The sequence below is a fragment of the Telopea speciosissima genome, chromosome 5 (assembly GCF_018873765.1).
Source record: "Telopea speciosissima isolate NSW1024214 ecotype Mountain lineage chromosome 5, Tspe_v1, whole genome shotgun sequence".
NCBI classification, from domain to species: Eukaryota; Viridiplantae; Streptophyta; class Magnoliopsida; order Proteales; family Proteaceae; genus Telopea; species Telopea speciosissima.
This window is the reverse complement of record NC_057920.1, coordinates 14,855,159-14,869,450: the sequence shown is the minus strand read 5'-3', so window position 1 is coordinate 14,869,450 and position 14,292 is coordinate 14,855,159. Positions and strand designations below refer to the sequence as shown.

The following is a 14,292-nucleotide window of genomic DNA, read 5'->3' as shown; positions in this document are numbered from 1 at the left end:
AGAACGGCCTTCCTATAGATTTATGTAGCCGCTCTGTACCACTTTATTTCATTTTAATATACACTTTGCTGACCTTTAGCAAAAAAAATAATAAAATAAAATAAAATAAAATCAGTTCAAAAATAAGCACATAGAAACTGCCATAAATCTGATCAAATTTAAAATTAATGAAACAATCTGCAATTGTATTCAACTGCTGCAATATACCACCATCAATTGACACAGCCAGGAATCTAACACTAAAGCTATAATGTTTCTTCTTCTTTTCTTTTCTTTTCTTGGCTTCCAAACATAGCCTAAAATGTGACTAGCGCTCGACTTTCATCATAATGTGACTGGTACGATTGAGATTTCATTCAAAAAAAACGCAAATGCATGCCATGTCACTAAATAATCTTTTATTAATTCAATTTTAACTAAATAATCTTTTATTAATTCAATTTCAACCAAGAAAATTAGTATAGTACGTCCAACACAGATAAAAGTTACAACATAAAAGCTAAAGCAACTGCTTTACTCATGAAGGGGAAAACTGGGCACAATCAAAACCCTGCTGATCATAGATTGCGGTTATTAGACCTTCCTTCTGCGCTGAAACTACAAGAATAATCAAGCAGCTACTTTCTTGGACGTTACAGAATTGACAATAGTTGCGAACTCAGGACCCTGCAGTATAGAGATTTAAAACAGTTGAAAAAAATTACTGAACTGGTAGACATTTCCATAAGAGCAAGAAAAGAACGAATCTTCTAAAATCACAGTAACATATATTAATATTTTCTTCATGCAGCACTGAATATTATAGTTTGTGCTTAAACAAAGGCAGAATTATGGGCTATTTTATTTTTTGGTGAACAGAATTATGGGCTATTTATTACCCTAGTTTTATTAGTAAAATCATGCCAGCTCTTAAACATAAATAAATTACAGTGAGGTCAAGAGCACCAGTGGGCTATCTTAGGAGAAACTGCAATCTAAAGAATCAATTCCCATGAAAAGATTGTCAAGGGTAAATGAATGGCCTACTGGTGGATCTGTATTTTATGGGCATCCAGATGAAAATAACTGACAAGACAGTTGAGGTAAATCCTCAACTAAGGCTCTCATGGAAAAGAGTTCCTCCCTCCCCTCCCCTCCCCTCCCCTCCCCTCCCCTTTTCTGTACCCGCCTTTCTCATTTTGGGGGATTGGAGGGGGGAATGGGTATTCTAAAGCATTTAGGGTACCTTGTGTTTGTAGAAGTAGATTGCAGAAGAATGTAATAATAGGAGACGCTATTTTTTTTTTGGCAGGTGGCTATTGAAGTGGGAACCAGGATAGAGTTTGGTTCTGGAAAAAGATAACTAGCTGGAGGTATGGGCAGTTATGTGATCGGTTTCCAAGACTTCATGATGCAGTCTCTTAAAAGGTCTCAACTATCAACCAATTGTATGAAATTGTGAATGAGTGAGTAGGTATCAATGGTGACATATTTTAGGAGAAATCTAACTATTATCATTTATCAGGGGAAGAAAAGGATGCTTATTACCATCACAATTGATCTACGAACAGCATATTAATCCTCTTGTGGCAGATAAGTAGGATTTTGAAAGATGAAGCCAAGGAACTGCTTACAATGAAGTCATATTATGAATCTTTATGTGAGGATTGAATTTGGAAATATGTGGACAAAAGGGGGAAATTTTAGGTTATGGGTGATCCACCTAGAGTTGAAATTTTTGTTTGTATTCTTGCAATGAAAGAAGTGTTGGCATTGGATTAATTGAAGAAAATGCGTGTCTTAAGTGATTAAGAAAGGAAGAACCAAGAGAGCACATATTTTCATTCTGGAAGTAATGGTTTCAGCTGGTGTGTCTTCTTGAGTTTGTCTGGTCAAAATTGGAACCCTTCTCTACTGTTGAAGATTACTTTTATTTCATGGCCAGCTAGTTTACTCTTTTTTGTGACATGAAGTTCTTCTCATATATAGTAATGACATGCATGCATCACACACACACACACACACACACACACAGGAAGAGAGAACCAAACTAACAGACTGTTATTAATACCTTCAGGGAAGCACCACCAACAAGAAATCCATCAATATCCTCTTGTTTTGCAAGTTCAGCACAATTGCTCCCATTTACAGACCCTTCCAAAAAAAACAGATGCGTTTTAATGAAAAGAGCATAGGTAGTCAACCAACATTGAAGTTAGAGGATTCACCCAAACCAAATTAAATTAGCTCATTCCAAGGGTATTGAAAGAGATAGTACTAATACACAATAACAAAATTTTAGGGCAAGAGATTAAGTAAAGATAACTACTTTAATTCAGGGTAACCATAAAGCTTCTTCCATAATGGAGTTCAATCAGCTTGTAATAAGTGACTGAACTGAAGAAGCCAAAAGCATCCAGATGCATAAATGGAACAACCTTTCAGTAAATACTAAATCTAATATTGTCCGCTTGCAGCAAGCCCAAGTGCTTGAGGTCTCATTGTCAATAGTCAGAAGCTCAATGTCACACCAAAGAACTAGCTCACTGGCTCACTATTAAGCCAGTACAGCTCAGGCCTGTGATGCTAATTGAAAAGATAAATCCCACCATTAGAGAAGAGAGTACAAAGATCAATAATGTGTGTACTGCAACATAACAACACTGTAGAGTGCATATCAAGAGACAAAGATCACAATCCAATGTTGACAAAATCAATCAGTGTTAGATAACTGCAGTTCAAGAAAACAGTCTCATCTACTAGTTAGAACTAAACAAACGGCTGTCTCTCAAGTGATCTTGTCTAAAAGAGATAGATAAGCAGCTCCAGGAAGAATCTCACAATAGCCAAGCAGTTCCCCAGGGTTTTGTCTCCATCCCCCCTTAAATTTTACTTCCAGTCACAGATGAAAGCCCATTAAGTGAAAGTGATGGAAATCATGGAATGGATTGTGATCTAACTGGATGATTAAATACTTTCACCAGATACATTTAATTATTTCATGCATTCTCTTTGGATAAGTGCAACATACAGTTTCTGGCTTTCTGCCTTCATGTGTAACATAATCTGTCAAATGAACTTGGCACCTAAAAATTCTAGATGATGCTTTTACAATCAACTAAATAATGAATGCAAATGTCAAAACTAATTCTTACCATACAATCTGACAGCATTATATACCATACCTATAAAATGGAAACAGAAACAACGAATATAGAGCCCTGATAATTAAAGAAAAAAATGTACAATGCAGTTACTCTGGTAGGAACACAAATAAATTACAAGTTTACAACCACATAAGGACATGTAACATTGATATCTTTAAATTTTACAGTTGAAAATGGAATACCTCCATAGATGATACGTGTTTTCGAAGCAACTTCTTCTGAGACATTCTTCTTAAGCCAATCACGAACAGCTACATGTACTTCCTGAGCCTGCTGGGGAGTGGCCACTTTGCCAGTCCCAATAGCCCATACAGGCTCATATGCAATAACTACACCATCCCAGCTGGGAATATTATCTGGACACCATGAACAGATCCAAAATTAGGACATGTCTATCTAAAGTGATCCTCAAGAAAAGAAACTTAACGAGAAGCTAAAGGCCAACCTGCAAAAGCCTTCATATGTTGGAAGCAGACATCAAAAGTTTTTCCAGCTTCTCGTTCTTCAAGTTTCTCTCCAATGCAAGCTATTACCTTGAGATCCTGGCTCAATGCATATGCAGCTTTCTTCCCTATAAACTGAATGTGGTAGGACTTTAAGTCAAACTCTGAACTTGCAGTTGATATCATAATGTGAAGTTAAAGATATAATAATGCAGTAGCACTAGCCTGGTTGGACCGACATGACCCAATTTGTAAACCCAGGCCATGGAGAAAGGAGCTTAAACTTGGTTTTCAGTTCCATACGGATAGCTATAGGGAATTTATTTATCAGTTTGGGGTTATTTTTGGAAACTCATATTGTTATTATATGATAGAGTTGGCTGTCGTTGATTGGACATAGGAGTCCAAGTTAGTTTCAATTTTGTTTCAATAGGATTATCTTTGAGTCTATTTATATGCATACCTGTATCGATCGACTATTCAGAAATTTAAAAGAATTAACTTCCTTTTATAGTTGCTGGTTCCTGCACTGGAGACCACAGGCTGGTTGAGTGATTTCACCTCCTTCCTGGCTTCGATTCTGTTTCATGCTCGAAACACAAGTGTGAACCTTCCTTCCTTCCCTCTTCTATTTTTTTTCGTTCTTCCTCTTCTTCTTTTAGTCTAGGCGGTACCCCTGTTTTCTGAACCAATTTCAGATTGCTATTTTCACTCATAACTTCTCTGTTAGTCCATAATATGATAAAAAAATTCAGGAGCTATCATTCCATTCTCTGATAGAATCTGTTTTATTACCAGTTTATATATATCTAAGTTTACTGAATATAGAAGCTGCTCTGTTTCTGGTTTTCTCTGCCGTAAACACATCACACCATATCCAACCCCATTAAAATATTATTTTCTGGATAGGATCTGCTCAGTAGTCCTAGGCGATTCTGGTCTGAAGTTTCAGAACTGCTTGAGACTGATTCAGGAGCTATTATTCCATTTTCTGCCAGAATCTGTTTTTATTTCCAGTTTATATATCTCTGAGTTGACTGAATATAGAAGCTGCTCTGTTTCTGGTTTTCTCTGCCATAAACACATCACACCATCTCCAACCCCATTAACATATTATTTTCTTGATAGGATCTGCTCAGTAGACCTAGGAAATTCTGGTCTGAGTTTCAGAACTGCTTGAGACTGATCTAATAAAGATACAGCTCATTCTTCAGTTGGGTTTAACATAAGTGCTGTTCTGTGAAATCAGGAGGTAGACGAAGAAGAGTATTATTATTACACATAAGGACAAAATCTTCTGCTATTTCTTAAAAGGGGGTCCTTTCCTAAACTTTGTTTATATTTAGTCCAGTACTGATTTTAAATTTCAGATCCACTCTAGTCATAATTTCTCTTTTAGTCCCAAGTCTATTGTATCTTCCAGAGAAGTCCTAAAGTGTTCAGAAATTACAGTTTCACCTCTTTTCAAAAGTTGTTTCCTTTTTACCTTACCCCCACTCTATTTTGAATTTCCAAGAAGGTCCCTTCAAATTAAATTACCATTTGTCCCCAGTTTCTGTGTGCCTTATCCAAAAGGGTCCCAAATGGTTCTGAAAATTAGGAAATTGCCACTGTCCACTTTATTTGATATTTTATCACCTAGGTGGGCCCATAGCTTGTTGCACCATATACTCACTCCAGCATGAAACAATGACTGAGTGTTTTCTGAAGAGCTTCCAGGGAATAGGTTTGGCACTTATACCTGATCATCTTCACCAATAACATGCCTCCGCTCAGAATGACCAAGAATTACCCACTTGCAGCCAATATCCTTCAACTGTTCCACACTACAAAGGCAAAAGACAGATTTAGTTATTAAGTGAAGCTGTTAGATTCAAAGAAAAAAAGTTCATAAAACAGGAATAAGTGGGATCACTTGAACAATAACCAACAAAAAACTGAGGAGAATGAATTGCATATGATATATGAATTTAATGATCCACTTCAAGTATGAGTGAAAAGGTTAATGTTTTAGTCTTGAACTTTGCACCCCAATTGAAGGATATTTTTAACATCCAGAAGAATCACCACATGAAAATAGAGTTTAAACTTTAAACATAAACCAAGAATTTTAAAAAAAGAATGAACTTTTTAGCAAAGCTACTATGCAATGATGGCATTCCGGCAACATCTTTGGTTGATTCTTTGGCAGTTGGCACCAACATGAAATAGTTATTGTCAATGAACTCTTGTGGGTGCAGCATCAAAACAATGTCCAAAAATCAATGAGTATGAGTGTGTGTCGATGAAAACCCACACTAATCCATTCACAATTTGATCACAGGGGACAGAAAAAGGGTTTCCATCTCACATATACATGAGTCAGGCATGCTTAAAATTTTTCAGATGTCAGAAGACTCTCAGTAAGTCATAACTTCCAATATGACCAAACTAATATATATATGTCATAAAAAATGCTCTGGATTGTCATATGAAAAATCAAAGAAAACAAAATAGAACTCCTGCCCCTCAATTGTAGCTGGGAAAAACACCCTTTTTCTATTTATCATATGTTCCCCCATTTTCCATATCTTCAACACTTTTAGGGGACGAACTATGCATTTTTAAATTTCGCAACAGAAAAAGAAAATTCTACAAACTGCTATGTTTTCTGGAAAACTGAAACTAAAGTAGGCTAGGTTGGAACATCTTAACCCCAGATAGGATCACAAGCATAGTTGTCAAGGCGTTGCCTAGGAGTCCAGGCACCTTAGTCGCCTAGTTGGTGACTTGGTGTCACCTTGATTTTGGACCCTCTCCAACGCCTTGGGTCGCCTAGATGCCTTGCCAACTATGATCACAAGTTCAACCAAATATAGGTACTGATTTAAGATTTCAGAAATGTAACAGTATACAAGCTTGACTCAATCAGTAGATAACACACTGATATCAGCCCTTAAGACTTCTCACAACACCCAACATATAAAGGGAACAACTCCTACTAATAGGTACACAAGGAAGCAGCCTTTATCCTCTATCGCAGACTCAAAACAGAGGCTAAACTTCAAAAATACTCTTGTAATTACTTAACACAGCAACAACCATGGATAGGGGAGATATTACCATCAAATAGAAGATTGTTGTAGGAGTCAGACCTCCAAAGAGCGGCCCAAGTTAATGGCCGGATCTGTAGTATTGAACTTTCCTAAATTAGCACACAATAGGAGAACTCCAATATCAGTCACAGCAAGATCCGAAGACCACCCAAGTTAGGTCAAGTGAAGGTCTTGGTGTTGTGAATCAGTGCTTCAAAAATCACTCAATTCCAGCAGTGGATTGCTGAGATATACAAGTTTGAAGTTGCAGCAGAGAAACAAGGAGAAAACCCAAACCGCAGGGTCTGGAAATGTCTTCTCTGGTCAGCAGCAAAGGCAGCAGTAGGTTGGCCTTCTAAGTGGATTCTTCAATGACCAATACCAGCATTTCTAATGGTGTTCGATGGTCTCAGTTGTAACCAGGATAAAACTCAGAAGAAGAGTAGAAAGAGATATCGATTGGGAGGGGGATTGAATGGCTCACTCTTCCCTGGGCCTCTCACCTCACTGCATCTCACAGCCAAAGTTTGCAACAAACTTGTTTCTCTAATCTCAAAATCGTGGCCTTCTGTCCAGCCCCTTCTCTACATTTATATTGATGCATGGATTACAAAAATAGAAAGTATCTAGAAAGTCTCTTACAAGGAAATAATTAAGACTTGATCCCTAAGTAATAAAATCCTAACTTAGTCTAGACCAACTAAAAGGAAACAAAGGACTGAAATAAAAAAAGAAACTTCTAATTAAGTCAAGGTTACAAAAATAGTAACTTAAGAAAATATAAACTAAATAGTTTGAAGACTGTATCAGGGACCTTCCAGCCAAAGTTATTTGCCTTCTTGGCTAAGTAAAGACAATGGGAGTCGGGGTGGGAGGAGAAAAAACTATAGTTCTTTAATTCAATTAAGAGAAGCAAACAACCTGATTTCTCCTGTGAAGGCTCCACCCTTACCAACCCAAGAATTCTGAGCAGATATCTCAATTCGATCTGTTAATGAGCTCTTGACCTGGTCAATGTATACAAAGGGAGGTGATACAACAACATCTGCAGCATTCAGAGAATGAAAGAACAACTATGAGACTTTCTTCTTTAAAACAGCTAGAAAAACAATAACTATAAGCATATTTTAACAGTTCTCTAAGAAGTAAGAACATGCTAGAAAAGAAATCCCAGAAAAACCCTCGATTGAGAGCGAACATGGAAGCATTTAATTGTAAAAGGCCAAAAAACCTAGCACCAACTGAGTATTTGTAGGGCAGTAGGGGCGTAGGGCCAAGGATAATACTTTAGATATGCCCAAAGGAACAGGGAAAAGAAGAAGAAGCTGTTTAGCAGAAGTGTCCAAGTTTAGAAACAGTTATATTATGACAAAAGTGTTATGTAAGAAAAATGAAGTTATCTCACCAACATCAGCCTCCATTTTTGCACTATTCAAGTCAGCAACAAGTTTGCTGATAGCGTCTTTAGTCCCATTCTACAGAAAGCGAAGGCAGAAGATATAACAGATGAAATTAGACAAGACTACAATCCATTTGGGGAGCTGCCCAGGGGGAGGGGGAAATGCAACTTAATATGTAAATCTCAACCAAAAAAAAAACAGCAACAGCAAAAAAAATTTCCCACAATTTGGTTCAACCACAGTACTTTTAGTTCATTAAATTATGCAATATATACAAAGATAGAAGAAATACATGGAAAATTATTAATCTTGCATCAATCATTATCACAAACAAGTGGCAGACAATAACTATAGTCTGAAAGCATTTCTTTGATGTCTAAAGAAGTATTGCCATGCATCCACCAGATCACAGAAGTGGAGAATACTAGTCACATACGTAAGAGTAAATCCAGAAAGTAGGTGTAAAAAAACAGCAACAGCAACAATTTTTTCCCACAATTTGGTTCAACCACAGTACTTTTAGTTCATTACAGTATGCAATATATATAAAGATAGAAATACATGGAAAATTATTAATCTTGCACCAATCATTATCACAAACAAGTGGCAGACAATAACTATAGTCTGAAAGCATTTCTTTGATGTCTAAAGAAGTATTGCCATGCATCCACCAGATCACAGAAGTGGAGAATACTAGTCACATACGTAAGAGTAAATCCAGAAAGTAGGTGTAAAAGAAGTGAAGTGAAAGTATAAAAGCGCAGAAAAAATGAAAAATCCTTCTGATAAGATAAAACGGAGCAATGAAGGAGGCATCACATACCCCCCCCCCTCCCACCTCCAGGGGGGAAAAAAGTTCACAAAATTATGAAATATGCAAGGGTTAAAATATTTGTTAACAAAAAACATAGAACTGTTGGCACAAAAGTAAATAAGAAGTACATCATACAAGTTTAAGAGACAGCAAGATTAGGACAATAACCATTCAAAGTTCTAGTGAAGTGCACAAGTAATATTCACATCTGTTTATCAATGAATTTAAAAAAAGACATCCATAAACATATTTGAGAAGCCAGTAAAATGGGCATTAATATTGACCATCTCAAAACACAAAACAATGATAATAAAATTTACTCACATGAAAACTTATTTCGAGGGCTAGGCAGAAATCAAGCTTGTGATGGAAAAGCAAGTAGGCAAAGGTCCAGGACAGAAATGTTTGAAAATTATGGGCTGTCATGATCAGACCTCAATTCTAATGACCTTAGATCATAGTTGTTTGTGAAGATTTGTATCCAGGGTTTCTGGGAAGGAAGAACAGACATCAGGATGGACATGCTATCATGGAGATGCTCTTCTCCAACTTACTTAATCACGTGACAGAGTACACATCCATTTTGTTGACCAAGTTTCAGCCCCAAGAAAGCAGGAAAGGCAGCCCAAAGAGAGAGAGAAAAGTGGCAAGAAATACAAAAATGCCACTAGCTTCCATTGAAACAAAATGGCATTTATATGATTTCATGAAAACTTGGATTAACCTTGGGGCCACTTCCCCTGCTAAAATAGGAGGCAGAAACTTGAAAAGTGTGATGGATGAGATGTCCTCTATCACATGGACCAACCCATGTCTACCATGCTGGATTGAAGCCAATGCCTCTTCCATTCATGCATCATGTAGGTAGTTATTTAGGTACCCAAGGAAACAACATGTTACTACATGCATAACTACCAAAAGAAACAATCTTTACAAAGTTGATCATAGAGATATTGGACATGACAACAATGAATCCAGATTTTAAAAAATAAGAAGAAGAATGAAAAGAAGGATAAGAATATAACATAGATCATAACAGATACTTACACACTTCCAGTTACCACCAACGAAAAACTGCAATCACAAGAGAAAAAAGAAGGATCAAGCACTGAAAAGACAAATTGAAATGGTCCATTTACAGACAAAATTATAAATGTATGCTAAATAAGTTTGAGATTCTGATCTTTAAAATTTCATCAGGAAATGAAGTTTCATTGCCTGGACGGGAGCTGAGTTCATAGCATGCAACACAGTCACAAAGAAACAAAATTATCCAACTTTAAACTTATAGCAGAACTGAATATTTTGTGTGTGTCCTGTGTCTGCATGCATGTCTGAGAAAAAGAGAGAACGATGGAAGTTTCACAGTTGCTAACACAGCAGCAGAGATTCAGGTATCATAGCTGAAACAGTAAAATAAAAAGTCTTTCAGGTTTGACTGGTTTACTTCAAATTCAGGTTCAATTAATTCAAACCAGAAATAGAGATCCCCAAGCAGCCTTGACTCATGGATGACCAGGCTGAACACAGTTTCAGTGATCACACCCACAAGCTAAAACTTCCTTGGCATGAACAGTCTGCATTAGTTACTTAAGAAAGGCAAGAAATGAGCTAGGCTCATAATGAACATGATATGATGGGTAGAAGGCAATCGAAAGAGCTGAGGCCATACTAGTGAACCAATTAGTGATAATTGTGATATAGGAAAGCATGCTGCTACCAAAACAAAAGGTCACAGAGTTCAACCAGACTTTTGAGGTGGTAGTAGGAGTTTCCCAGAGGTAGTCGTGGAGCTGTGGATGATTTTGGAGGTTGCAGTTCCCATGTTTTTGTGGTGAGGATTTGCATTCTGTTTTTCTTTTCTTTTTCTAGCCTTCTTTTCGGCCGGGAGAGAGGGTTCTATTCTGCATGCATCCTTTCATTGTAATTGTACTTATCCCTTTTCCCAACTCACTAAGCCTTTTCACAAGTTCCAACTACTCCAGGTTGGGTGCACAAAATTTGCTCCACTTTTTTTTTTGAATAAATATTCTATTCCAATGCTCCAAACTACTGAAGGCAATATCTTCTGTTAACACGAGCACTCATTTCTTTTCTTGCCACTTCAACCAATGTCATTTACAGTTTTCCTCTTTCCATCCTTCAAATATCTTTACTTTGCACCATGTCACTATGCGTGTGTTATATGCATGGGATGGAATGTGTAAAGTATTAAGTAGGTTATGTGCATGAGACGTGTAAAGTTGTAAGTAGGATTATGTACGTAGTTATGGAGTTATTAGGAGTTGGGATAGTTACGGTGGTGATGGAAGAAGTTATTAGGAGTTGCCATGGTAAGTTACCATAACAAGTAGATCGTGGGCTTATGGAGTTGTTTCAGTTAGATTGTACTACTCATTTAAAGAAGGCCAACGTAATAGAATATAATCTTGAAATCCCAAATTTATCTGTTAAGAGATGAGGTATGCTTCCTCCATATACTTCCTATTTTCTCTCCTATTTCTTCTATCTCTTTTCTTGTTTTCTCTTTCTTCCCTATTTTCTCTCCTCCCTCTCTCATGCACGTATCAGCATGATTCATCCATTAATGTATATGTTAATGTTCCATCCCAGCCACATTAACTTAAGGCATATATTATTTATTACCTCAATATTTAACAGCACAAAAATTTGAAAGTTCCTTAAAAGAAATTAAAATAAAAAAGAAGCATGTCTACCTTCTAAAAAGGTAAGCTCCAGATTTAATGGAATGCATTAATCGCACTACACCCCAAATCTGCTCTCTACTTCAGCCACCCCAGCTCTAATTTTTTGCACAGCATCCTCTTCAAATTCACTCTCCTCATTGTGATTGAACCAAGATGGTGAAAATTGTTGCTATGGGCATTTCAGTATTTTCTCTTTGTAATTATAAATAATATGGCAATACAGTTAAACCCCAACCCCAACCCCACCCCACCCCACCCCCACCCAAAAAAAAAAAAGGGAACAAACTCAGAACCTGGCAAAAATAAAAACTTGATTATGTATTGGCTATGACTTCAGAAACAAATACTATGGAAATACAGATAAACCCCAACCCCCTCCCCCCAAAAAAAGGGAAAAAATTCAGAACCTGACAAAAATAAAAACTTGATTATGTGGCTATGACTTCAGAAAGCAGAACTCTACGTAAAGATAAACTATTTTCATTGATTGCATTAGACATTTGGAGTTATGAATACTGTAATATACAGATATTCAATCAAACTTCAATGGACTTAATACACTTGAAGAGAGAAACTCGTTTGTATCATAACTATGATATGAGAATACGGTTCTTCAACTATTCTTTGATCTTCTATGTACCATTCTTCATGTCAGACTGAACCTTTGGAATTGCAGAGTTGTTTGATTTTCTCCTGAATAGCTCATTTCCATTAATCATGCTGCTTTAGTTCTCTGACCCAGCCCCACTTCCTGTTGCTCTCAGTAGCCAGATTCCTCAAGATAGGTCACAGAAACATCATACCATTGCACAGGGCCCAATGCCATCAAACATTTTTCATCAACCAAATCCAACCATAATTATCATAAATTTGGGTTTGGTCTCCCACCAGCCAAAGTTCCATATTCTCTTAATGCTTTAAACTTCTGTTTTGGCATATTTAAAGGCAACGATATGATCTAAGACCATAGTTATCAAGGCGTCACCATGGCGTCCAGGATCCTTGAGCGCCTAGGCGGGCGCCTTGCCGCCATGGCTGTGTCGCCTTGAATTTTTGACCCTCTAAAACGCCATGGTCACCTTCCCGCCTTGATAACTATGTCTAAGACCAACTCCAGGACTGGATCCAGATACCCAAAGGTAGAAAGAATTCTTGCCAGATACCTTTCTCAAGACCCAACTCTAAGTGAAATCCTCCTTTAGTTCTTTACCTTTTTTATTTGCACCAACTAGATCTATTGATGAGTTCAGTGACCTGCACTACGCATCTTAAACATATAAATGAAATATAATTTTTAGATCATCTTTGCCATCTCTAACCCAATAACCTAGTGCAGAGAGAAGTGAAACAACACATCATGTCTCTTGGGACTACACATTCAGAAAACAGGCAACATTACTTCAAGAATACCCCAGCGCCTTCTATGCCAAAAACCCATTTCTTACAGCCTATTGAACCGGCAAAGTCTGCTCTGCATCCTTCCTATAAACCATTTCCAGGATCCTATGATTTTAGGGTTAATTTCAAATAGTAAAGAGAGATGAGAATGTCTCGCAGTTCTCATACATATTTCTAGATCAATTTTAAATCAGTTAGAACCACGTCATAAGCTAACGATCCGAAACAAATGGAAATTAAAATAAAAAAAAAATATTACTCCGAAGGAAGGAATCCCATATAAAATGTTACAGGAAACAAAAATCCATCCGCTAGTGACATCAATCCTCACTCATTCATAAGACACGAATGCAACCAGAGATTATCACTCAACAATAACCCACGAAATAAAAAATAAGTACGAGATCGTAAATATATATATATATATTGCCCCAACACTGTGAGAGAGGGACCTTATGGAGCTCCCTATTCAGTCTGAATTACAAACTTGAAAATGAAAATGAAGATCAGGAAAGGAATATACCTTTCCAGAAGCACCCATTGTAACAACACCTCTGCAAGGTCGTCGACCGGCGGAGAGACGAAGATGAGAATCAACCTGTTTAAAGAAGGAGGAAGAGAGACACTGAGACTGATCCAACTTCAAGTTCAGGGATGAGCGACGCAATCCACTGAATTGTGATGGTGGACAGGAAGAAGAAGAAGAGATTGCGGACTTCGGGCCTGACAATTGAGATGCGAGAGATGTGGACACCACTGCCATTGCAACTCTAACGCTCACCTCACCTGACCTTACCTCACACACCTAAAAGGCTAAAGCCACAAACAACACAAGCAGGTAAACAGTATAATAGAGGCAGACTAAGAATAAATTAAGCTAAAATATATATTTTCTTTCCTTCACTATGCCTAGTGAAGTATAATATTTACAAAAGATTCATTTTGTATTTTATATTGATCTATGTTGATTGCATTTTAATAATTTTATTAAGGACTAAGTTTTTCTCCACCTAATGATTCACCTACCATTCTAAGATTCACAAATCCCTCCAAGGTTTTGTATATTTCAAAATACCTTTCTGATACTCATTCCCTGCTCTCTCGCACCTCGATGAATGGGATCTCATTCACCATGGGTGGAGGGAAACTCAATCCTATTATTAAAATTTGAATCGGAGTTTGAACAACTATCCATCTTTACTTTGGATTTTGAATCATAGTTTGAGTAATTGTCTATCTTTATTATGAATTAATATTTGACCATTGAGATGTATACAAGGTTATAAAATATAGAATTGAAGACAGAATA

At 37.0% G+C, this 14,292-nt stretch overlaps 1 protein-coding gene and 1 long non-coding RNA gene across 2 annotated transcripts; both read right to left on the bottom strand.

The window, feature by feature from the left end:
* Positions 1–485: 485 nt before the first annotated feature.
* LOC122661285 (triosephosphate isomerase, chloroplastic-like) lies at positions 486–13,823 on the bottom strand. Its single transcript, XM_043856642.1, has 9 exons — positions 13,507–13,823; positions 9,925–9,951; positions 8,069–8,138; positions 7,585–7,708; positions 5,331–5,415; positions 3,592–3,724; positions 3,329–3,502; positions 2,051–2,133; positions 486–666 (listed from the first exon to the last, which is right to left on the bottom strand). The coding sequence occupies exons 1-9, from the start codon at positions 13,744–13,746 to the stop codon at positions 610–612; spliced, it is 993 nt and encodes a 330-aa protein (XP_043712577.1). The 5' UTR covers positions 13,747–13,823; the 3' UTR covers positions 486–609.
* On the bottom strand, positions 1,155–2,007 carry LOC122661286. The gene is made up of 2 exons (XR_006332857.1): positions 1,607–2,007; positions 1,155–1,519 (listed from the first exon to the last, which is right to left on the bottom strand). It is a non-coding gene; the product is annotated as an uncharacterized LOC122661286 (long non-coding RNA).
* Positions 13,824–14,292: the final 469 nt, after the last annotated feature.